This window comes from Perissodus microlepis, chromosome 12 (assembly GCF_051167445.1).
Source record: "Perissodus microlepis isolate ML-2025 ecotype Zambia chromosome 12, ASM5116744v1, whole genome shotgun sequence".
NCBI classification, from domain to species: domain Eukaryota; kingdom Metazoa; phylum Chordata; class Actinopteri; order Cichliformes; family Cichlidae; genus Perissodus; species Perissodus microlepis.
The window spans coordinates 5,060,672-5,084,005 of record NC_140472.1 but is presented as its reverse complement, the minus strand read 5'-3'; the positions used below and the strand labels follow the sequence as shown (position 1 = coordinate 5,084,005).

At 43.9% G+C, this 23,334-nt stretch overlaps 1 protein-coding gene and 1 long non-coding RNA gene across 5 annotated transcripts in view; one reads left to right on the top strand and one right to left on the bottom strand.

Annotated features, from left to right (window-relative positions):
- The window catches only part of tet3 (tet methylcytosine dioxygenase 3), a 44,718-nt gene extending 21,384 nt beyond the window's left edge, over window positions 1-23,334 (bottom strand). Inside the window, exons 1-2 of one of the 4 annotated variants that reach the window (XM_084947589.1) lie at window positions 22,941-23,334; window positions 14,049-14,108 (exon numbers count right to left, since the gene is read on the bottom strand). In XM_084947589.1, coding sequence (XP_084803715.1) covers window positions 14,049-14,108; window positions 22,941-23,315 — 435 coding nt within the window. In that variant the 5' untranslated portion in view covers window positions 23,316-23,334. Of the gene's footprint in view, window positions 1-3,197; window positions 3,573-6,607; window positions 8,045-14,048; window positions 14,109-14,905; window positions 15,053-22,940 lie in introns of those variants that run through there. The other 3 variants (XM_084947588.1, XM_084947586.1, XM_084947587.1) reach the window with 3 other exon arrangements.
- On the top strand, window positions 3,686-11,164 carry LOC146375659 (uncharacterized). Its single transcript, XR_014801885.1, has 2 exons — window positions 3,686-5,074; window positions 8,038-11,164. It is a non-coding gene; the product is annotated as an uncharacterized LOC146375659 (long non-coding RNA).

Genomic DNA, 23,334 nt, shown 5'->3' with positions numbered 1-23,334 from the left:
CAAACTGAAAACAATCTGCTTCCATGTCACCGCTTCTGAACCAGAATTTTCAGTATAAAATAAGACCAAAAACCTTTCTGTTTTTGTGATTTAAGCAACACTGTTATGTGGGACACCAGTGGCTGGTTATATCTTTTGGTGGCAGTCCTATGTCCTACACCTAGAGATGTACAGGAACAGGAATATCAGGAGACCATGTTTTGCATCTTATTTGAATCTTTCATACTGTGTGCTGCTTTGTTGTCCCTTTAATTCATTTTGTTGCGCTCTCTTTTCATCTTTGCTTCCACTTATTGGATAAGTGTAACAAAAGTCCTTGTTAACATTTAGGAAAAGAATGTGATTTGTGTTAAAAGACACACTTCACAACAGAAACCCTGCACATCAAAAAGTGAAGTCTGCCTGGTGTGTTTAAATGCGATGCAAAGAGGTCTCATGAAAACAGGCTACAAAAAGACAACTCATACATTTGTGAGTCAGACTTTAAGCCTTCACTTAAAGTAAGAGGTTTTCCATCTGAGTGACCACATGCAACATTAATCATGTGATTATTGATTAGTTCTATGATTCAGATCATAGATTGTTATCATGTGGTATTTTGGCTTGATCACGCACGCTTAGTAGATTAAGCAGGCACAATACTTCCCAAGTCAGGTTTCACAGTTGATTTGATGCTGGGCTTGCATGGGAAGTGGTTGAAAAAGCAAATTCACTAGTTTAATTCAATAATTTACAGACACTCCCAAGCATCAAGCACCCCACAGCTATAGGAGGATAGCTTAAGTTATCATTTATAGAGTAAATGCGCATTACTAATGGCCACATATTGCACATAACACTGCACAGAAATTGACCCATGATAGCACTTTTTTAATTCAATAACATAAACAGTCCCATGAGTCTTTGCTTTCTCTGACACAAAACTGTCCAGAATCCCAAGTGACTGGCCCTCTCAGCTTGCTACAGTACAGAGGGTCGACTCAGATACAGGACAATTAAAACACTGCTGCAGTTTTAAATCTGTGCTTTATTGTTTCTGCGTCATTAGTTACTATGACATCCATCTCAAGTCAAAGCAAGCCATTTTTAGGGACATTTTGTGTGATGATTACTCATTTTAAGCTTTCAGTGTTTCCACATTGTTGAAACGTGATCACTGAGCATGTATATATATGTAGTGACAGTGGCTTGTGCTATAAACCATGTGCTTTTCAAACATTAGTGTAGCAGTTCAGGAATTTGATTCACTAGTTTTCATTTCTGATTTCTGGTTTCTCCATATCTAAAATGACTGTAGGCTGTGAGGTTTTTCATAGTTTGACTTCCTTTTTTCAGAGATTGCAGCTCTATACTATTATCTCTTTTCCTCCAAGTCAAAATGCCAACCTGGTCATCTTGAAATATATTTTCAAACTTTTTATTTTAGTCTGCTTGAACAATGGAACAAAATGTAAAGTGGTGTCAATCTTTCAAAAGTTATGTTGTTAAATTTGTCTAAATCTCAGTGATCTTAATACATTAAGTCCAGATGTGGTTTGCAAATAAAACCAGTGAGTGTACAACCCATTCAGTCTTCAGGTTGGTTCCTTGTAGATTATATTATAATGAATCCAGCAGAGAAGAAAAGCAAACAAAGATAATCCAAGGGCAGCTTCAGAAATCATTGACAGAGTTCATGTTGTTGCATTTGAACTTGCTCAGAGGTTCACGAGAGAGTGAAACAGTGGCACTATATGACTACATTAGATGTGCTAGCAACACAGAGGGAAGTCTGCAGGCTGTATTACTGTAAATAGTTGAGATGCTTCAATTCGCACCTGCTGCATGCTTTGTGCAGTTGTGTTCAGTTTAAAGAGCCCAAAAAACTAGAAGATGCTTGAAGATCATGTCGCAGAGGAAGACGTTATTTGTTTTATGCATACACTTTTAAATATATAATGTAAGTAGATCTGAATCACCCAGTATTAGATCATCCCCACCAGAAGAAAAGAAAGAAAGAAAAGGGCTTCAGTTTGTAGAGCCATTAGTGTGCGGTAGCAGAAGTGAGCCTGATGTCCAGCTTCCCCATCATTTGAATATTATTGAAATGAGCCTTTGAAGTGGCTAATTACTGGACATTCTGTAAGCCTTCTGAATTCACTTTCTGTACTTGGTGTCTAGCAGGGGGCTCCCGGGGGGGGTTGCTGGTGTTATGGGTGAGAGGTGAAGCGGGTTTGGAAACCGGAGAGTTTTAGAGGAGGGTGCAGCGAACAGCCGGCATGCAATACGTGAGAGGCCCCATGTTTTTACTATCAGTAGCATCAGATGGGAAAGAGGAAGGGGGGGTGGAGGTAGCTGCGTGCAGTTATGAGAACTGCAGTGTGTTGAAACAGAGCGACTGCAAGACTGCATAACCTACGAACCCACAATCACGCACAGTCACACATTGACACTCTCTTTTCCTCCTTTTTTCACAGTTGTGCACACAAAACGCAGCAAAAGAAAGGTCAGAGGGGTTCGAAGCTGAACACCCGGAACAAATGGACTTCGCTGAGCTTTGACGCCAAACAAACCCAAACCCTCCTCCACCGCACACACACACACACACACACACAAACACACACATTAAAGGCTCTTTTGACAAAACTTAGTCGATCTAAAACCAGTCCAGATTGTGAAATGTTGCGCTGACACCTGCACCGCTTCACACCTACCCGGCTGCCCAAACTGCACAAACCACGTGCTTTTGCAAATATTTACACTACGACATAGCCTGTTGTATTCTCTCTGTGTCGCACACAAACAATCTTGTGCAGACTTGACACACAAAAACGGCACAAAGTGTATCCAAAAACACCAACCAGCCCAACTGGCTTAGACCTTGTAGAACCTGGTAGACCAGACACTTGAGTCTGGGAGCCCTTTAAACGAGACAAGCCTGTGCAGTTTTGTTTGTGAGAGTGCTCTTTAACCCTGACACTGGAGGGAGGAGACAGAATATGTGAGGATAGTAGAGGTGGCGGCGGCGGCGGTGGCGAGAGCCTGTGAGTAGACAGCTGAACCTAAATCCAACACCAACCCATCCTCCCTCTTATCCTCCTCCCTCTTCTCCCACCCCCTCCCCTTCCCCTTTTTGCTGTCGTGCCGAACATGAAGCAGAGACCCTGACAATATGAAGCTGGCTGAGAGCCTCTAGGACACAGCAAACGCGTACTTACGTCGTCCTGGACGTCCAGACGGGGCTACCGGTCGAAGAGTGGGGAGCAGAAGAGGAAACAGAGAGTAGCATGAGAATTGCTTGCCGGTGCAGCAGCAGTCCACGAGCGATCTGGCCTTGTTGGGGGGTTGTATTCCTCGTTTTTTTTTTTTTTTCTATTTCTCCCAGCCCGGGCGGCGCGCAGACAGAGCGAGCGGTGACACACACATAAATGCACTCACACACGGCCAGCCGCACGCACAGCGCACACCTCCCCCCAGCACACCGCACACGTTTCTCATTCTCTTGCCTATTCTTATGACCAGCGCTTTCTGTTCTCTGCTTTTTCCTTTCTCATTATCTCTGTCTGCTCCTCCCTTCCCTTTTTCAATATCCTCTTTCTTTCTCTTCACTACAGATGCAGTCGGCTTCTCCTCGCAGCCCCCACCTTCACCTCCCCTCCTCCTCCTCCTCCTCCCCTCTCTCTTTCCCTCCCTCCATTGCCCTCCCTCTCGCGCAGCCTCTCCCTCCATCTCCTCTCCCCTCTCTCTCTCTCGCGCTTTTCAGTGTGTGTTTAGAGCGAGAGGCCATTATCTAAGCCACAGCGGGCACGTACGAATGGAATGGAGGAGTGCGCAGTGAGCAGAAACACAGAGAGCGGTGGGGGGGATAGTTGCTAGCAGCAGCAGCAGCAGCCTTGGAAACAGCACAGTGCAGCAGAGCTCCTTACCAGTGAGAAAACCCCTCTCGGTCTCTATCCACACCCATTCCACATTATGTGCTCTGCTGCATTAGATTATGTTATATATAAGGCTCTATCTCTGCCTCTGTGTGTGTGTGTTTTGTTTATCGCCATAAGCCCAATACTGGCAATTCTGAGTGTGACAGAGCTTGTCTGCTTTCGACCGCAGAGGCAAACCAGCGGCTTGCAAGCGAAAACGCAATCTCATCGCGCAATGGCATCAACACAGGAAAAAAAAGAAAGAGAGAAAAGGGAGCAGAGAAAAGCATAATTACACTCCTTGTTTATGCCTTTTGTAAACGACATCCGTTCTTTTTCCTCGCGGACATTTTTGCTCCATCTAGATTGGGCTCCACCGCGGGCCGAAGGAGAAACCACCGATGATGGTTGTTCCATCTCCATTTTCATTCCTGTCCGCATTCACATCGCTTCCCTGTTCCTCGTGTGACAGGAAAAGCTTCAGACCTACACCTGTGACTGATAACAGATCCTCTAGGATGCTCTCGCAAGAGAGGGAGAGGCTTGCTGGCGCTCTTGCCGGCCCTTTAATCCAAGATCCAAAGGACGCAAACAAAGTAGGAGGCTTCCGACTGCAGGAAGCTCAGGGTCACTTGGTTTAAAAGAAATCACCAACACTCTATGATGTCAACTCACTCCTGCAGATGTTGGGAAGCAAACGAAAGAAGACCTATATGCTCAGGAGTAAAGCAGCAAGACGGCTGAATTGGGCAATGGAGAGTGAGAAGGGCACGACTCTTCAACATCGGTGAGGAAGAGGAACAGAGTGGAGATAGGAAGAGGGAAATCTGTGGAGTACACTGTTGAAATGTGCAGAGTTGATCAGCTGTTCGTGTGATACTGATTCTGTAACCAGAGGTACGAGAGTGGCACAAACAGAAAAAGGGTCAGGAGGTTGCTGCCGAATGAAGACCGCGAGGAGCCGACTAATCACAGTTCATCGATGGCTTCTGTCCTACCCGTCCGCCAGCGTGTGACAACGTTCTCCCATTCCTCACCATTGTCGCCTTTCCTTGCTGTCACTGGCATTATCATTATGAACGCCGTCATCGCCTCTGGGTGACCGGCTCTGCGGTCCTCTCTTCGCTCCTACATTGCTGGAGTTTTGGAGAAGCTTTAACCAGGAAGAGGAGGAGGAGGTTGGGTATTATGGCCGTCTCCCTCATGCAGATCGCTGTCAGCTCCTGCGTAGTGTTTTTCTCTTATATTACTGAGCATGTGTGAGCTACACTGCGCTGTGGCTGGATTAACTTCTGTAGCCCTTCCCTGCTTCACTTCCTTTGGCTTTCCCTGTCTCTCCTGGTCTCTCATTTTCTCTGGCATCTTCAATCTGCCTTTGCCTGTCTCTCTCTCTCTCTTTCTCAATTCGTCTCTACTGTTTTGTTTCCCGAGCTTTTTGCCTCCATCCAGCATAGCTTATTGCATTACCGTTCCAACACTTTTCTCACGCGCTCGCTCTCTGGCGCTGTAAAATTGCACACACTGTCTGTCTCGTTGTTGCCGCACAATTTCATATGTACACACACAGATGAGCGTCAATCCCAAAGAGAAACACAGCCCGAGCCGTCTAAAAAGGAAGGGGAAGGAGAAGTAGAGCATTAAGGTCACGTGACCAGGGAGGGCCAATGAGTGGGAAGGGAGAGTATAGTGAGCGAGAGAGGTAGGAAACACATGTGGCGGTGACGTAGCTGTACCGTCACCGTCATCGTCATCAGTGTCTCCCACCAGGACGCTTGCCTCCACCACTGGGTGGGCGCGTGTCATCCCGAGCACATGCCCACCATCACCAAAACCACACCAAAAAAACTGAAGCTCAGAAAGCACGCTCTTTTTATTCACCCGGCTGGCTGGTGTTCACTCGCTCACTCCCCCGACTGTAGTGACACAGCGTTTCTCGCTCAGCATTTGGCTTAACCCCTGAATCTGTTCTGTACGCACACTTCCTCATTTTAGACATCTCCCGAACACAACAGGCTCCTTAAACAGTCCCGTCTTATGTGAAGTTAGCACTTCCATAGTTTATATCCAAAATTTGGAGAGCGAGGCAAAGAGGATGAAAGAGAACTTAATAAACATGAACTCTGCCTGACTCTGTCACTGTCCACAGCTGAGTAAAACAAAGAAACGCTGTTTGACCAAAACACCAACATGAGGGAAGGGATTCAGCTGTTTCCGACACATGATGTGCCCACACTGTAAATACAGCATGTAAGCTGACACAGTTTGCTCCATGTCAGAAGGCACGAGTAATTTACAGTAAGAGTGCTCTTGATTCAAGCACATGTCCTCTTTGATGACTCATATCAGCTTACATCGGTGTCATCTCACATAAGACATTGCTCAAAATTTCTTCACCACCATCGGACTGGCCATCTCTGACAAAAAGAATAGAAATCTACCGAAGCGAAGCAGCAATGGCAGAAAAGCGCGTTGTCGCTTTAAGATGCTGCCGTGCGATTCGTGGATTCCAATGCTGCCATTCAGGTTTGTTCAACAGAGCTGGTGTGAAGTCACCTCGTGAGCACAACTGTAGCGCGGTGAAAGAGAACGTTAGAAGTGCAGGGCAGTCGTGCCTTTAGTGAACTTTTGAGTCATCGAGGTTACCCGATATTTGAAATGACAACAACAATCCACGCAGCTTGACATTTAAGTGAAAATGAAATCGCACTTACGGTAAACCTGTAATTCGGCATTGAGAGACACACAGGAGAGGTAACGAAGACTCCTCATCGATCACTTCATTTCACGGTGTAGTCACATTTATCATCCAAGATGAGTTACTGCACGCCCTCATCTCTCTCTCTCCCTCTCAATTCTCAGGCTCTCGCTCTTTTTCTCAGCAGCACGGAGGAAAGGTCTAGGTTGTAGGAGGGATGACTGACAACAAAAGTCCATCCTCAGCAGTGTGTGTGCTCGCTTATGAGTAAAGCTTGAGTCATCCTCTTCTTTTCAACGAAGTCCTGACACAGAACCCTCAAACAGTGAAACAAGCTTTTCAATTTGCTTTTTTTTTGCCAGCACCTCACTAGTGGGAGGTGTACGTGAATGAAGCATACCGACAGAGAACAAAATGTTTGCTTTTCAGGCAGTCCGGGAGTTGAATTCTTGCGATTTCACTGTTAGACGTGCTTTAAAAAAACATTTTTTCCCAGCAGTGACCAAACTCACAGGAGCATGACACAAGGGTCCTTTGCCTCTCCTAACATCACTTCCTGTCAGCTGATTCCATTTCCTCTATCCACCTCTGTGCGCCCCCATCCCCAGCACACATTGTCCTGCATTCTAATGGCATCAAGGTCATCGGATCTGACACACTGTGTGTACCCCCCTCCTTCCCTTTCTCTTTTTTTTTTGCTCCACATCTCTTTATCTTTCACTTCCCGCCCCCCCTCCAAACTGCTCACATGCACGCAGACGCTCCAGTGCATGCACACACACTGTCAACAAATGCAGAGGCATGCTTTAATGAGCTCTCTCCACTCTCTCCACACACACACACACACAGAGTACACACTAGTATGCACACAGTCCACTGAGGGTCACTGGGTTTATTGGTGGGGAGGGGCCAGAGACCATAGGGCACATTATATTTAGCACCAAGGTCGTAATCATAACATATTTTGGAGGGGAGACTTTTAAATGTGTTCTGTATCATTTCTATCTAGAGACAGAGAACAGGTACAGCAACATATGGAGAATTTATGTGAACTTTTATTTACATAATAAGTCCTGTATGTATATTCTAATGCTTCTCTTATGATTCAGAACACTACACTATTTTCCATGTACTTTAGTCATTTTTTACAATACAATCTACAAAATGTGTGTGTGTGTGTGTGTGTGTGTGTGTGTGTGTGTGTGTGTGTGTGTGTGTGTGTGTGTGTGTGTGTGAGCGTGTGGGTTAAGTTTTTTTTTAGTCATAACTGGTTTTCTGAAAAACACATAAAAACAGTAATGAGAAAACTGCCTGTTTGAGTATGTGTAACTGCATCTGTAACTGTAACTTGAGCAACAAGACTCTTTACCTATTGTTCATTTTCAGGCATCACCTAATTTCATCTGTGCACCTGTCTGTTTGGCTGTTTTTCTCTCTTTGTTTCAGCTTGGTGTCCAAACACACTCGTGCCAAACCCCCACTCAGCCAGGACGGTGTTAAGTTCAGGGTATGTTTAGGTGTAGATTGCACCACAGCGTAGTGTATATCAAGTCTGAGTCATACCTCCTGACATTTGGCACGTGCAAGTCAGCACGAATTGCCCAGCTGGGGGAAGGCCTACCCGCCTATCCCCCGTCAAACCCCACCCCTCGCTATTCCTCACAAAGAGAAATGGAGGAGTGGCTTGCGAAGGAGGAGAGGAGGAAAAAAATGGGAAAGGTGGTGCCGGGTAAGAGGCTGTTAAGCAGGGTGGAGCCACAAAAAGAAGAGGAAGGGGAAGGGGGGGCTGTTTTTAAGAGACAGCTCTTTGTGCTTCAGGATTTGAACAACAGCAGGATCAATGAACAGAACAGAATGTGTTATCAGAAAGTTTTTGGACCTGAGACAAACAGGGTGAAGGGAAATAAATGAAAAACAAGTGAGTTCAGAACGGTTTGGACCTGTGAAAGAACACTGCGTACCGCTACCTGCTCGCCTTTTGTATGCCAAGTGCTGAAAAAGAGCTGAGTGGTCAGATTTGTTTGGACAGTGATGTAATCATTAACAGAACGCAGCAGTAAAGATGGGCAGAGTGTGTTCTGACAGGTGAAACACTGACTGAGAGGCTTGGTAATGACTTTTGGGTTGCAATATTAATTTTTAAGACTCGAGAGCGAGAAAGACATAAAGCAACAGAAACCTGCCTCAGCCCCTGCACGGTGGCTGGTTGCCAGCCTTGTCTCTCTGTCAGGACTCGGGCTAAGATTAGCTTCCCATATGTTCAAGTCAGGCGTAGCCAGACTTAAAGGGCCAGTGCTCGACCGTGGCAAAACAAGAAAGCCTTCACTGTGTTTGCTGATGGTCTATATCAACACACATGTGAAGGTTCAGCGTGTATTTTTAATCATTCCAGTGAAAGCTGGGCTCATAACAGATAACTACTGGAAACTGGGAAGATGCGGTGCTTTTCTTGTATGTTTCCAGTTATAGACTTTGTTCTTTAATATCGTCCTTTTTTGTGTGTGCGTTTTGATACTATGGCATGAAAACTCCCACAGCTGTTGGGCTGTATTACATAAAACCTGGCAGCGTCTGGCAGCAGTGGGATTCAGGATTGTTTAAACTGGGTGCCCAGTGGGAGCAGCAGAGCAGCCGCCAGAGAGGCGAGAGTTCGAGCTCAAGCAACAGCTGATGACTCCTCCCCCTTCTCCCTCCATTCATTTTTTATTAACTGTGGCACCGTGCGGCTGACGACCTCGCTCTAACATCAGACACCACCAACGATGCCACCGACCGCAACTCATCGCGCTCGCAGGATACCAATCCAGGCCCCCGCCAGGTTTGGTCACTAGTAACAGAAACCCAAAGCAGCACAGCGAGGCAGTGCCGAGAGAAATGTCTGCTAATTGTCATTAATTAGAAATGGAACATGACAACAGTTCAGGGTTTTGCAAGTCCTTAATGACTGCATACAAGTGAGGCAATTATTGGTGACTGTATAAATTAAAATGTCACATCAAATTCCACAAGGACCTATGAGATGTGATGTTTTGAAATCCTGGGAGTGCTTCTTCTTTTACAATCTCGGCGAACATGTACTTTTCAACCAGTGCATCTAAAGTAGAGCAGGGTGATATGACCAAAAATATTTATCACGATATACATTTGAAAATTTGCGATAACGATATAACTGACGATATAATTGACACTAGACAAAACACTTTACAACTCCACAACTTTATTAGTGCAAAAAAAACAAAACAAAAAAAACCCCCATCGATGTATTTTCACTTAAACAAGCAGCTGTTTTTTATGTGCATTAAAGTTATATAAAAATTTAACAGTGTAAATGCAAATTCCTTGCTGACAGTTTGACCAAAAGGCATTTCCAGTGGAAATTGGCCGACATATACTCAGCATAACCATGTATAACATCCACAAAACTTAAAAAGAGGTTATACACACACAATACGGTAACATTATGTTGAAGCACAGTACGTATCACTCCGCGAGGCGCCTGCCTACGATAGTCATAATGCTCCGACAATCCATCAAGCGGTGCGGCTTTGTAGCTTAGCAAAGTCGTACTAAAACATTTGACAGATTTTCGAGCGCCGTGTACATAAAATCGTTTCGAGGTCAGTAAACACAACCAGAGTTCATACATAAGGCACACGGGATTATAAGGGGCACTGTCGATTTTCAGAAAAATCAAAGGATTGATTTTAAGTGTGTCGTATTTTCCAAAAAACACGGTAATAACGACGGCCCGCTAGCATGCGCTACCAAAAATAGTGCTTTGTTGTGTATCTGACGGACGAAAGCTAAACCAGTTCCACACCACTGAAGCTGCAACATTTTCACAAACCAATTCTGGTTCATCCGTTTCATTCAACAATCCGCTTTCGCCCTTCTCATTCTCCGTCGCCGCCATGCTTTTTCCGCCATGTGCGTATGAAAACAAAGGCACTGCGCATGCGCGTTTTACCCATATTCTATCACGAGATTTCATTTTCTTATCGTTGCCCAACATTATACCGGTATTACCGTGAACGGTATGATATGGCCCAGCCCTAATCTAAAGTGACTTCTGAACAGCCTGTCCTCAGTGTAAGACCAGAGGTGTGTCAAGTGATTATGCGGACTGTACACTGGGTAATTATTTATCTGTCTTTTTGTAGACAGTCTATGTGCTGCACAGTGCTATGTGTCCAGCTTGTTTTGATGAAAACTTGCTTCAAGCTCGCTGTCTAATTCAGAACATTCAGATAGAGGTTTTACTCATGAGGTATCCATCTCAAAAGTTCCCTAAAACTGAGGTTGTTAAAAGCTTAACAGTCAATATTTGGTATGGCCATCTTTATTCTTTCTTGCTTCTAGCTTTCTTATCATTTCTTTAAGTAGTCTTCAGGAATAGTTCTCCAGGTTTCTTGAATGACATTCAGATCACTTTTATGGATGTTTCTACTTTTTGTGTTCTACTTCCATTATGTGTCTTTCTATCCAGGTATGCTTTTACTGCATTGGCAGTGTGTTTGGGATCATTGTAATTGTCTGCAGACAGTATTGCATGGTGGATTAAAAATGAAACGTACTTTTCTGTGTTCGTATTATGATCAATTTTGACAAGATCCCTAACACTGCTGACTGAAATGCAGCCTCAAACCATGACAGAGCCTCTAACGTGTTTTACAGATAAAGTAGACGCTCACTGCTGTACCTTTCTCCTGACCTCCTGTATCCATATTGACGGTGTGAAAAAGTTGGATTTATTATTTTACAAGATATTTCAGGACTAGATGCATCACTCAGGTCTTGTGTCAGGTCTTTGCTGGATTTTTTTCCTTGCCTTTGGCTGATGGCTCTTGGGAATCTGCTATTGGTACAAAAATACTATTTTTTCCCTGTCAAACTGTGCTATCCTCGACATTTTTTATAGATTCAACTCACAAAATGTGAACAAATTGGGTCATATTGTGACAGGCTGCTTGTAACAAACCACCTACAAACAATTTAAAATTTGCTCTTTCTAACTAGATATAATACTGGTTCAACCTTTTTTATGCTGAAAAAATAAGTGAAAAAGCAGCCTCTGTCCAAACAAACCCTTTCTGAAATTCTGGAGAACTATTGCATTTTTAAAGACCGCTTTAAAAAAAAATACTACAAAGTCTGGCAAAACACAAAGAAAGGAGGAGTGGCTTGTTTCACAATAATGTGCATTTGATTGCAGAAGCTATGTTATTATTAACCCATTTGGTAGTTTTGTTTAAATAGTCTTTACTTCCCATAATACAATTTGTATTTTCAGGAAGTAAAGATGCATCTTTCATTTCTTAGAAAAAAAAACTAATATTGTTACATAACATAACAAATGCCCAAAATAAAGCATCAACAAGAAAGATCTGTTCAAAGTAGGCCAGTCTACCAACTACGGGAATTCTTCACAGTCACAGTTTACACAAATTTGAATAAACCATTAACTTCTTTACTGACTGAGTGGAAACCTCACAGAACAGTAAATACATCGAAAGCTAACACTGAATGGAAGAGGTGATGTCAAACCCTCCACTTCCTGAGTTTGTACTATACACCAAACCACTTACTACACAAACACACACACACAATACGCACATGTGGTGCCGGCTAGCTGGTCACGTGACCAACCTTGGATGCCGAACGCCAGCTAAAATTAAAGCAATGATGTCATCAGACATTCAGTGTTGCCACGGAAACTAGGTCAGTATTAACCCTTTGCCGAAGAGGCCGGGGATTCCAAAGCTCGACGAGTGATTAATAAACATTCCATGTGCCATCACGTACACAGCAGCGTCAGGGTTTCTACTCTGTCTCTGACTCGTTTCCCACCTGTGTGAAGTTCGCCTCGTGCATGAAGAGGAAATCCTGTGCATAGGCGTGGAAAAAAAAAAGAAAAAGAAAAGAAAGAAATCACACGAGCGCAGTCTGTCTGTCTGTAACCCACTGTGGTACACCTCTCAATTCAGCTTTGCTTCCTGAACAGCAGAAAAACAAACTTGCTGTCAAACTCACCTTAAACCATTTTGTTTAATGTTCTTGGGGCTGTACATGCCTAATGATACTCTGTAACTGCTTATTTTAGTTTTCTAAAATGGTGCCCTCGGTCTGTTGGGTGTAGACTGTGTTTGCTTGTGTGCGACCAGGGAAATGTTTGACAAGGAAACAGATCTTGGTCGAGATAAACACTCCACCCAGGATACGCACGGCAACCATGACCCTCTGCAAACAGGAGCTCAGGACAACTATAAAGGCAGAGAAACTTGTTAAACACAAAAAAGATTATATTCCCCCTTTAAACCAGATGGTCGTATATACCTTGCAGATAAAGAGCCTGCCCACATATGGATTGGGATTAAAGCAGCTTAGAGGTAAGCTAAAGTAGACCATAGAACCATGCTAACCCTATTTATGACATTTGAAACTCACTGACATATATCACTGTAGATGTGAAGGTGAATCTATTTCGCTCGTCTAGGATTTTAGGTCGCTCTCGGCGCACGTGACAGAAGTCAGATCAAAGCTGTCTTTTTCCCCTTTTGGGAGAGGACTTCACAAGATTCTTAGAACTCAGACAATTGTTTGATGTTCAGTAAATTCCTTTATGAAACTTCGCACGCCATCCGTCTACATGCCTTTCCACATAAACAGACGAGTGTGCCCCGGACCGGCGAGCTGAGGCAACAGCAGCACTCAGCAGCGACACGCCACAGGTTACTACGCCCGACAATCAACTGCGTATACGCATGCGTGACCCACTAACTTTTACTCCCTTTACCTCATTTGACTCCAGAACCTAGGAGAAGCAGGACGGCCTCCCCAGCTCATGAGCCAACGTGCAGAGTTCCTCCTCCTTCTCCTCCTCCTCCCCTCCTCCTTTCCCCGGCCTCTTGTATCTACACATGCCTTGCTCTGGCACCAATCAGCGGGCAGCGTGGGACGCTTTAAACTGAGGATGCCGCCACTTCATCAGTAAGGGCGCTTTAACTTGGCGCGCCTCAGAGATAAACTCGGAGGAACTGTATTAAACAGAGTCAGTTCCCAGGCGGCAAAGACCGGGTGTGAAGACGAGACTAAAGGGATCTGGCACAACTATATTCCACTTAGAGATGATACGAGGGATAACGCGGCATCCGCCGGGGAGAGGAGTGCATGACATACCAGCGACAGAGCGAGGACAGTCACAGCTGTGTAACAGTTACAACTGGTTAAAGCAATTCTTACACACATGCGTAATCAAGTTTTTTTTTTTTGTTGTTTTTTAAAGAACAGGCAAACAGATACAGACAGACTGAGAAGAGGAAGTGATCACTGGGCTGACTAACCGTGACATTAACACCTCATCCAACAGCAGCAAACGGGCAGAGATTATGCATAGACGCAGACGACAGACATGGGCACAAACACTATTTCAAACCCACCCATCAAGTGTCATCTCTTACCTCAGCTGCCAGTTCTGGGCTTCCCAAGCAGCCTTGACCGTTGTCGTCCAAATATTCCACCTTTACAGTCATTCAACAGAACAGGGATTGGGGGGGCAGAGAGAGAGAGAGAGAGAGAGAGAGCGAGAGAGAGAGAGAGAGAGAGAGAGGGAGGGAGGGAGGAGGGGAAGAATAAGAATCAATAGAATAATGCGACAAGGGCCTGTTCAAAAAGACTCATCATTGAGCATTAATGTGCCACCTTTACAGCTGTGCACAATGGCACACGGGCTCTGCCATCCGCAGTCTCCTCATCCCATTCCTGTCAACCTCAGCGACCATCAAAAAGCCAAATCTGTTTTCTTTGATTTCTGCTCAAACAGTGAGCCGGCACTTCCCTCTGCTGCCGGGACAGCGAATGAGAGACGCAAAATAGATTCGATTTCAGTTATAGAATTATGTAATGTCTGTATCCCGACTTGGTGCAACCTTTCTAATATATATATGTCTGATCATCTGATGTCAGCATACCCCCCCCCCCCCCCCGCCCCCCCTTTAATCTTAAGGTGAAAGAATCCAAAGTGGACGGGTTAAGTGAGAGAGGCATGGAATAGATGGAAATGGTAGATCAAAGCAGGGCTGATCATTATTATTATTGGAAAACAATAGCAACCCCCCCCCCCCAAAGAAAAAACCTTCTTGTCTACACGACCCCAATGTTAAATTGTGTGTTGTGTCTCGAGCTGAGTCCCGCCAACCTCCGATACCCCCCCACCCCCCCACCCCAAATCCCCACCACCCCCACCACACCACTCCACTCCACGCCCCCACCCACCCACCTATCAAACCTAAAATAGTCTGGAGTGATGAATATTTACCCTCCAAGCCTCTGAGCTGCCTCGGTTTGTACTCCTCCGTCCGCTGACCGAATCCCCATCAGAAGACTCCGGCTCCCTCTCTCTCTCTCTCTCCTTCAGCCCTATCTCTCTCTCTCTCTCTCTTTCTTCTCTCTCTCTTTCTCTCGTTCTCTATCGCTCCACTCCTCTTTCTCGGTCTCTCGGTCTCTCTCTCTCCCGTCTGTGTTGCAGCAGCCCATTCAGGAAGCCATCTTGTGTTTTTATTCTGGCTTTACATGAGCCCTCGTACGCACGTTCTCTCTCCCTCTCTCTCACTTATTCTCTTGCTCTACCCCCGTCCTCCCTCCCTCTCTCTCTCGCTCCTGCTCGTATGCCAATAGGTCTACCGCACACACACACACACACACGTTCATATGCATACACACATACACACACATACAAGAGGGATTTTTTTTCTAAACGATCGCTATCGCTCTTTCCTTCCTGCTGATATTTCTCTCTCTCTCTCTTCTCTTTCTGTGAATGTCCCCTCGACCACCCCCTCCCCCCTCTCTATTTCTATACAAACATATACACTCGTGATAAATGCACACACACACATATACACAGCTCGCCGGAGAGACGTCACACTAGAGATAGCACACAAAGGCAGCACGTCCACCAATCAGAGGCCCGGCTGGGCTGCTGCTAGGGTGAAACCGAAGGAGAGCGTGTGAGGGTGGTGAGAGGGAGAGAGGGAGAGATCGGAGTGAGAGAAAAAAATAAGAGCAGGTCAAAAAAAAAGAAAAAAAAAAAGAAAGGGTCTGCGTTTTCATGTGTGTGTTTGTGTGTGTGCAGCACCATATAAGAATGGCAGACATAAAGAAACAAAGTGAAGGTGGGCGGGAGGTGTGTGTCTGGCTATGTGTGTGTGTGTGTGTGTGTGTGTGTGTGTGTGTGTATGTATGTATGTGATGTGGGGGGGATGGGTCCTCTCTATGCCTGTCAATTATCTCCTGAAACTGGCCTTCCCTAAACAATGCCTCTGGTATGTGGTATTGCCGAGCACCATCTGTGTCAGGGCTGCCTGCAATAAGTGGACTGGACTGCACAGTGCACGCATGCATGCACCCACACACACACTCTCTCACACACAAACACTCTCGGAGACAGCAGACACCCCCGCTCTGATGGGCAAAATTACACAGCAAAGCCCAGTGTGCTGACTCAAAGCAAGAGAAGTGCTGTTGTTAAAAGCGATGCTGTTGTGCGCTCCTGTAACATCATCACCTGCAACTGTGTTCGCATGCAAACATGAGCTTAAAGGGCTGCCAGGAACTTGCGTTTCCTTTTTACGGTCTCTGTGTAAAAGACACGCCGAGCATATTTCGAAGGCCTGCGCTCATAATGTTTATATTCTGAGTATGAAAGATCATCTCTGGATTGGATCTTTTTAAACTCGACATCAGCACGAGTCCTGAACATCATCTCCGAAAACCAACAGGATCGGAGAGTGCGTGTGTGTGCGTGTGTGGGAACTGTTCGGTCTAAATCAGCGATCGGATACCGCAACCAGAATGCACTTTCACCAATCAACTTTATATGAAATGGGAAGTTAAGCAACGATTAAAAAGAAGAAGAGGGCAGCGATGTATTTCTGCAAATAGGCAATGATATGAGACAGTGGGGGGGGAAAGAAAAAAGGCAGCTGATGGATTAGAAAACTGTGCAAAGACGGGACAAAGCGAGCGAAAGTTCAGGCAGCCTGGTGAAAATGGACAGACAGCGAGAGGTGGGCAGAGATGGAGGGAGAGTTGAGAGAAAAAGGCAGAGAGGGAGCTGAAGGGCGGCGCGGCGCGGTGAGGCGAGGCGAGGCGAGGCAGCCACACGGTGACACAGCATTTTGTAGTGTTTGCGCACTCGTATGGCACGGGAAATCCCCTCTGCTTACGTCAGATGGGGGGCCACGTGTGTGGATGAATGTGTGTGTTTATGTCAGAGCAGAGTGGTGTTGGTCGCAAGCTGGACAGCGCGAGTGGCTGCTTGGCTTTAATTTGCTTCGTTACAGGTAGGCCAGCATAGGAGACGCACTTTAGCCAGTAGTAGGTAGCACAAGGTGTATTAGTAAAGGCAGGAATACGAGTAAGCGTGGTGAGACAGATAGTAGATGATGGAATCTGTTTCTGTGGGTTGGAATAAAGAAAACGCCTATAGAGAACAAAGCAAAAGCATTGATTATAGTAGAAGTAGAAATATTAGCAGAGCTGTAAAGAAGTTCATCCTCTGCTATATGGTGCCAAGCTTTGACTGAATTGGATGGATGTTTCCTTAAACAATGAAGAGGAAGAAGATAATCCACCACATCTCTCCAAACACCAAACCTTCCTCCCCCCTTTAGTCTTTTTTACCATCCTCCAGCAGACACCTGGTAGTCGCTGACAGAGCATAATCACAGCCCCAGACAGTGCCATAATCCCAAACTATACATGCCTTCATTTAACTTTGCTTCATTCACACAGGTCCTGCCTTTCGCTGCCACCTGCAATTAGAGTCTTCCCAGACTTGGACCAACTCACACAAACACACTTATTTCACAGACAGACCACAGAGAGGCTCATTAAAGCTCCTCTGATTGTGTGTTGTCTAAATTTCACGAGGTTGCAGGTGGAGGGCAGAGCTGGCCTGCAATTAGACAAAGTCTAATTAATAGCATTGATTGGGCTAGGCACCCCAGCTCTTTATGCTCCACATCCTTCTATGAACCCTAATCCTCTACTTCATTCACATGAACAATAACAGTCACCTGTCTCGAGGGGTTTAAAAGGGAAAGAAAGCCTTTAAAGCACATTATCCACATGCAACAGTGAGCTGCAGTTTCGCGGGAGAGAATGGAGGATGCGGTTCGCAGCCAGTCAGGAACTCAGCTGCTGCATCCATACAGAGGATAGAGGGCAGAGATAGAGGGACTGCGGGGGAAGGATACTGACGAATGAATGATGAATGGATGGCCACATCTTTTGCACATCTTCTGAGCCTCCAGAAGAGATCATTTTTGAATGAATCTGTGGAAAACACTGCATATCCTTATAGCTTTGAAGGCTACATGGAATCTTGGCCCTTGCCGTGTTGCTGTCTTGGCGAAAAATGAAGAAATATAAACCATATAACTGTGGCTCTTCTATGTAGCAGTCAACACATTATCCTTACACACAGGGTCACAAGCTAGTGTATCTTTAGTGTCAAGGGGTCACCACCTAGTGTAACCCTTGTGCTGGTCCCAATCCTGGATAATGGGAGGATTATGTCAGGAAAGGCATCTGGTAGAAAATCTATGCCAACATGCAGAAATAAAGGAGTAGCTAAAAGTACTGAAAAATGTAAACATAAACTGGTAGTACCTCCTAATTCATGCTACATATACACTTTGTTTACTCGATGACATTTGACACTTTCAATAATGCATACCCCCACGATCAATAAGATCTGGTTCCAGTTTTACACACATGCATTTTTTAACGAGTCTAGTCCTTCTAGCAGCTCTGTTAGGCTGAGCTTTGAGTTGCAATGCTAATACCGACACGCTGATCTTTAGAGGGAAAGTCACAGTTTTACAATGCAGTGACTAGGACAGAAATATGCAAATGATTACAACACAACATCAAGATTTTTGTGGCTTTTAATGATTTCGAAACTGTTCCTTTTCCAGGGTGGAAAATGTCCAGCATACATTTTTAATGATTTAAAGAAACACAAGAATTTATTGATTTTATTGATTTACTCTATCTTGAATTTTGTGGGTGCACAAAAGTATTTTTTGAACTACACTACTGGCTAAAGACATGGATCAGTGAACCTGTCACTTTGCCAAGGTCTGAAAGAAGACCCAAACTGTCACTCTGACAGGAAACTAGTAAGGATGTTTATCAACAACCCATGAAACATCAATCAAGGCACAAGCCTGCCATTAACTCAAGACTGTTCATAGTGAAGCGAGTTTTACATTCATCATGGACTGAGAGGAAGCTGACCAAGAAAGAAGGCAATGCTCCAAAATCTACATCTTCAAGGCTTAACTAAAATTTGCAGGTGTCCACATTGCCCATGTGGACACCTGCAAATTTGCCAAACGCCTTCTGGAGAAAGGTTTTAGGGTCAGATGAGGCAAAGATCATAATGACAACACTAATGTTTAGAGGAGTAAAAGTAAAGCTTTCAAAACTAAGAACACCGTACCAACTGTCAAGTATGGTGGTGGTAGCATCATGCTCAGGCGCTATTTTGCTGCCAGTGGTACGGCACAAAGTGGTTGGAATAATAAAGAAGGAGAACTATCTCCAAATACTTTGCCTCAAATGCACAGCTAGATGGTTGAAAGTTGAACATACTTGAACGTCGTGGGACAATCATCCCAAACACACATTAAAACATGCTAAAATTAAGCTTGTGGAACCCCTTCCTAAAGCCCCAACCTCAACACAACTGAAAAATTTGTGTTTTGTTCTAAAAAGTTAAGTCTGTGCAAGGAAACCAAACAATTTAAAGGAACCCTAGCAGTTCTTCAAGGAAAAGAGGTCAAATATCCAGCCAGAATTATGCCAGAAACATTAAATTTATATATTTAAGCTTGTATGTCCTGTGTGGATTAGAAAAAATCCCAAATAAATCCAAACTTGTGTGCCCAATTTTTATTATTTAAGGTCAGTAAAGATGTGTGCTGTATAATGATTCCACCCTGGAGAAAGAACAGTTGAAAGAAATCATTTAAAAAAAATACCAAGACATTAGTTACCATGATGAGTGTATGCAAAGTGTATGTATGCAAAATCATGACCACAACTGTATGTGCAACTGTACTGGAGCAGCATGGAGGTGGTGCTCCAGTAAGCAGAAAAAATGTCTGAAACAGTGTTTAGAGCTGTCTGAAGTCTGAGCTTTTAGCTGCCAGGGATTACATTTACACAGACTGATCTCACTATTTGAACTTGTATTAACAGGTTTCAAATAGTGATGTTTAATTCAACATTGAAACAGTACTTATATGACCTAATAAGTGTGCACTAAAAACTTAACAATTCATCCACTGGCTGCTGAAATCCATCAGTCTGGACCAAAATGGACTGACCAAAGCACAGATCAATATATGCATGTTTTCAGTCACTAGTGTGGCTCAGAAAATACAGGCAGAGTAAATTAGTGAAACGGGTGGTTGAACAATAAGTGTGAGAGAATTTAGAGAAATGGCACATATAGACTTCTATTGCCCTAAAAGACAAATAGATAAACTTCTCAACCAAAGTTATTTCTCTGTCAGTTTAACGTATATGGTAAAGTTCATTGTTAGCAAGGATGTGAATGGTATGAGACACTTTTGTAGTATGACTTTTCCACAGTGCACAGTAACAGGAGGTCAGCTAAATTAAATTGTGCACCCTATGTAATATTTGCTAGTAGAATGCATAAGGATCTCAGCTAAGCTTTAGCTCAGCTGTTCTGCTGGAATTGTGGGATGATCCTGACTTTGTTGTCTGCCTGTAGTAAGATCGTATCTGACCATGATGCTATGCTCAGATATAAAGTTTAAAAAGTTTCCCGTCATATCTTTGTCTCAAAGGCATGCACTTTTTTCACCAAAAAGTGGCATCATAAAACACTGCGTCATTTGTCTGTTTTCATGCTCAGCTGCTGTGTTGCATGGTTTTTGTTCATGGGTTGTTGCTGCCACTTCAGAAGCCATTTAACAGACAAGACAGGACAGGCCAGAAGAGTGCTGATAGTAACCATTATTTTGTGTTTGTGGCTAAGCAAACATCATACCTTTTCCTCTAGATTTTGATTGTCAGTTTAAACTCCTAGACAAACTGTCTGCGGTGTGTTATTTACATTACTTTTATATTGACACATATAAGAGACTGATAGAATAGTATGTGCCAAAACAACAGCAAAAATCCCATCACAGGGAGTTTTGTATGCGCAAATGGAAGCATGTCAAGCAGATTACAGCCTATAGGAACCTGGTTATTATCAGTGGGGTGCTATCATTCCAACACTGTGCAGTTTAAACACTACAATCTGTTGCTTGTGCAATATATGATTAATTTTTAATTCTATTATTTTAGTGTGCAAATTCTTCTCTCTCATAATGATCTTAAAGCATATGAAAACAAATCCAATTGTCTTTCTAGGCATATTTGTTGGGAAAAATTCAAAAAATTCAAGGTGCTTGTTTTGGCGCAGTGTGTTTTCCTTCCTTGGTCATGCTTTTGTAGGTTTTTCCTGCTTCTCCCCCTCCAATACTGCTGACCATTTACTGCATCTTCCCGTCCTCCTCTTACTTGACTTTACGGCCCATCCCCCTGGGTTAAGATGCTGGTGCATGTAAAAACACACATAGTCCCACGCGCGCACTTCCATTAACACACACAAGTGAGCACTTTTAAAACCCCGCACTCTGTCTCTCTCTTTCTTTACACACACATGCACCCCCACGCACACACAAATAGAAAAAACGGCCCGAGGTTAACCCCCACCCTCATTAGAAAACCTCAAGAGGTCAAAGGACAAAGCACAGGCAACTGCCGGAATCTTGGGTAACCGTCACAGTTAGTCCACTCGGTCTGCTCAACTGTCTTGTTGACTTTTTCACTGCCTTATCTTACGGAGAATATTCATGTAAACTGCAACACTTGCAAAACCTTGATGGTTTCAACATTACCCATCAGTATCACACACAACATATATACACTCCCACTGTGGAACTACATTTAAAGTAGATAAAGATCTATCTACTTTTCTGACTACTCAAAACAGAGTGAACAATTTAGTTCCAATAGAATAGTTTCCAGTGGGGCTGTTGTCCAGGAGTTGTTCTTTTTACTTCTAAAATTAACAATATATATATAATTTGTCCAAATTTTTGCAAATAAATGCTTTGGAATTTTTTCTACCAAGCAGTTTGTTTTGTTTGTTATAATACAGAGCATTGCATCACTTTATAAAATGTAGTACCTCGAGATATTTGGGTCATTTGAGGTTGATTTGCACATTGTGACTCACATTGTGAGGAATTTTTCCTCTAAAGTAACTAATTTAACATGAACTCTCCATATATGACGCATGCAACTGTCCGTCCCTTTATAGTCCAGCAAAGGTTCCTTCTATCCGTCTGAACGGACATCACTAAGAAGACATTTGTGATCATGTAATGATCTGTAATAAATGCTCGCTCTTTCGTGCTTCTCTGGCTAAAAAGCAGAACAAGTTGCAGTGTGAAAAGCCTCTAATGGAAGTTTGCAATCTAATGATGTTGGTGTATTTTAGGCAGACAATCAGCAAACACTCTCAGGCAAACAAAAGAAAAACAGTTTTTGTGCTTTACTTGATGTCCTATGAACGAACGTTCCCATGAAATGCACTGAAATGGATGGATGTTAATCGATATGATAATATTTGTATGATAATTTGCCCATAATTTTACTGTTGTGGTCAGGTTTTTTCAGCCTGCCTTTAGGAAGAAAAAAAACATTTTACACAAAGCACGTTGATACTTCTGGTATTCTAAATCTACAGTATAAGCAGTATTACGATAACTCAAGTTAAGAGACAAGATGTTTTCACTCCCAACTTGTCATATACTGATGCTTGATTAGGAATCCTTTTTCCTTACTATTTACTCCTGTAAAATATTTTATTTACATGCTGGGTAAGGCTTCAGAATGCAGTTTTGAAAGATGATGGTGAATAACAACAGTCATTCATCTAATTGCATCATCAAATGACTTCCAACCAGAAGGCAGGAAGTCAAATTCTGCCCTGACTTGGCTCTTTCTGTCACAGTTAGGTTAAGTTAGGTTGGGTTAAGAAAAAAACTCTTGGTTTGGGTTTAAACATTCCTTCCTATCAACACATTTACCATCCTTCCATTTCTTTAGTTACCTACAACAGTAATGACACTGGCTTTCAGCTTCCTTTTCAGACAGTCCTTGCACACCAAGCTAATCCTATAGGTCCTGACCAAGCATCAGAATTTGATGGGTTGGAAGTGCTAACGGTTTGTATGAGATTGCAAGCGTTTCAGTACCTCAACCACTTCCCACTCGTCCCGCCTCTTCTTCAGCTGTTCACATTTGCGCAGCTTGCAAATCTGTTTGCCCGTCTTACGGTTCAAACAGTTTGCGCAGGTACCGCAATTCTCTTTGCGGAGACAAGGAGTGCAGGCTCCACATTTCTTTCTTCTTTTCTTCTGGAGGTCAAGCGTGGCTTCCAGTGAGGCGTCCAATGGAGACAGAGAGAAGAGCCCTGCTTCCTGGTGCTCAGCTTCGATATATTTGCTCAATGGGGATGTTGTTTCTATGCATTTCCTTTGCAACTGAAGAGACTGAGCCTCCTCCATGTCCGCGGGGAACTCGTAAACATTCTCAGGTGCCAGACTCGTTCCTCCCTTCGGCCTGGGCATAATGACTGTCCTGCTTTAT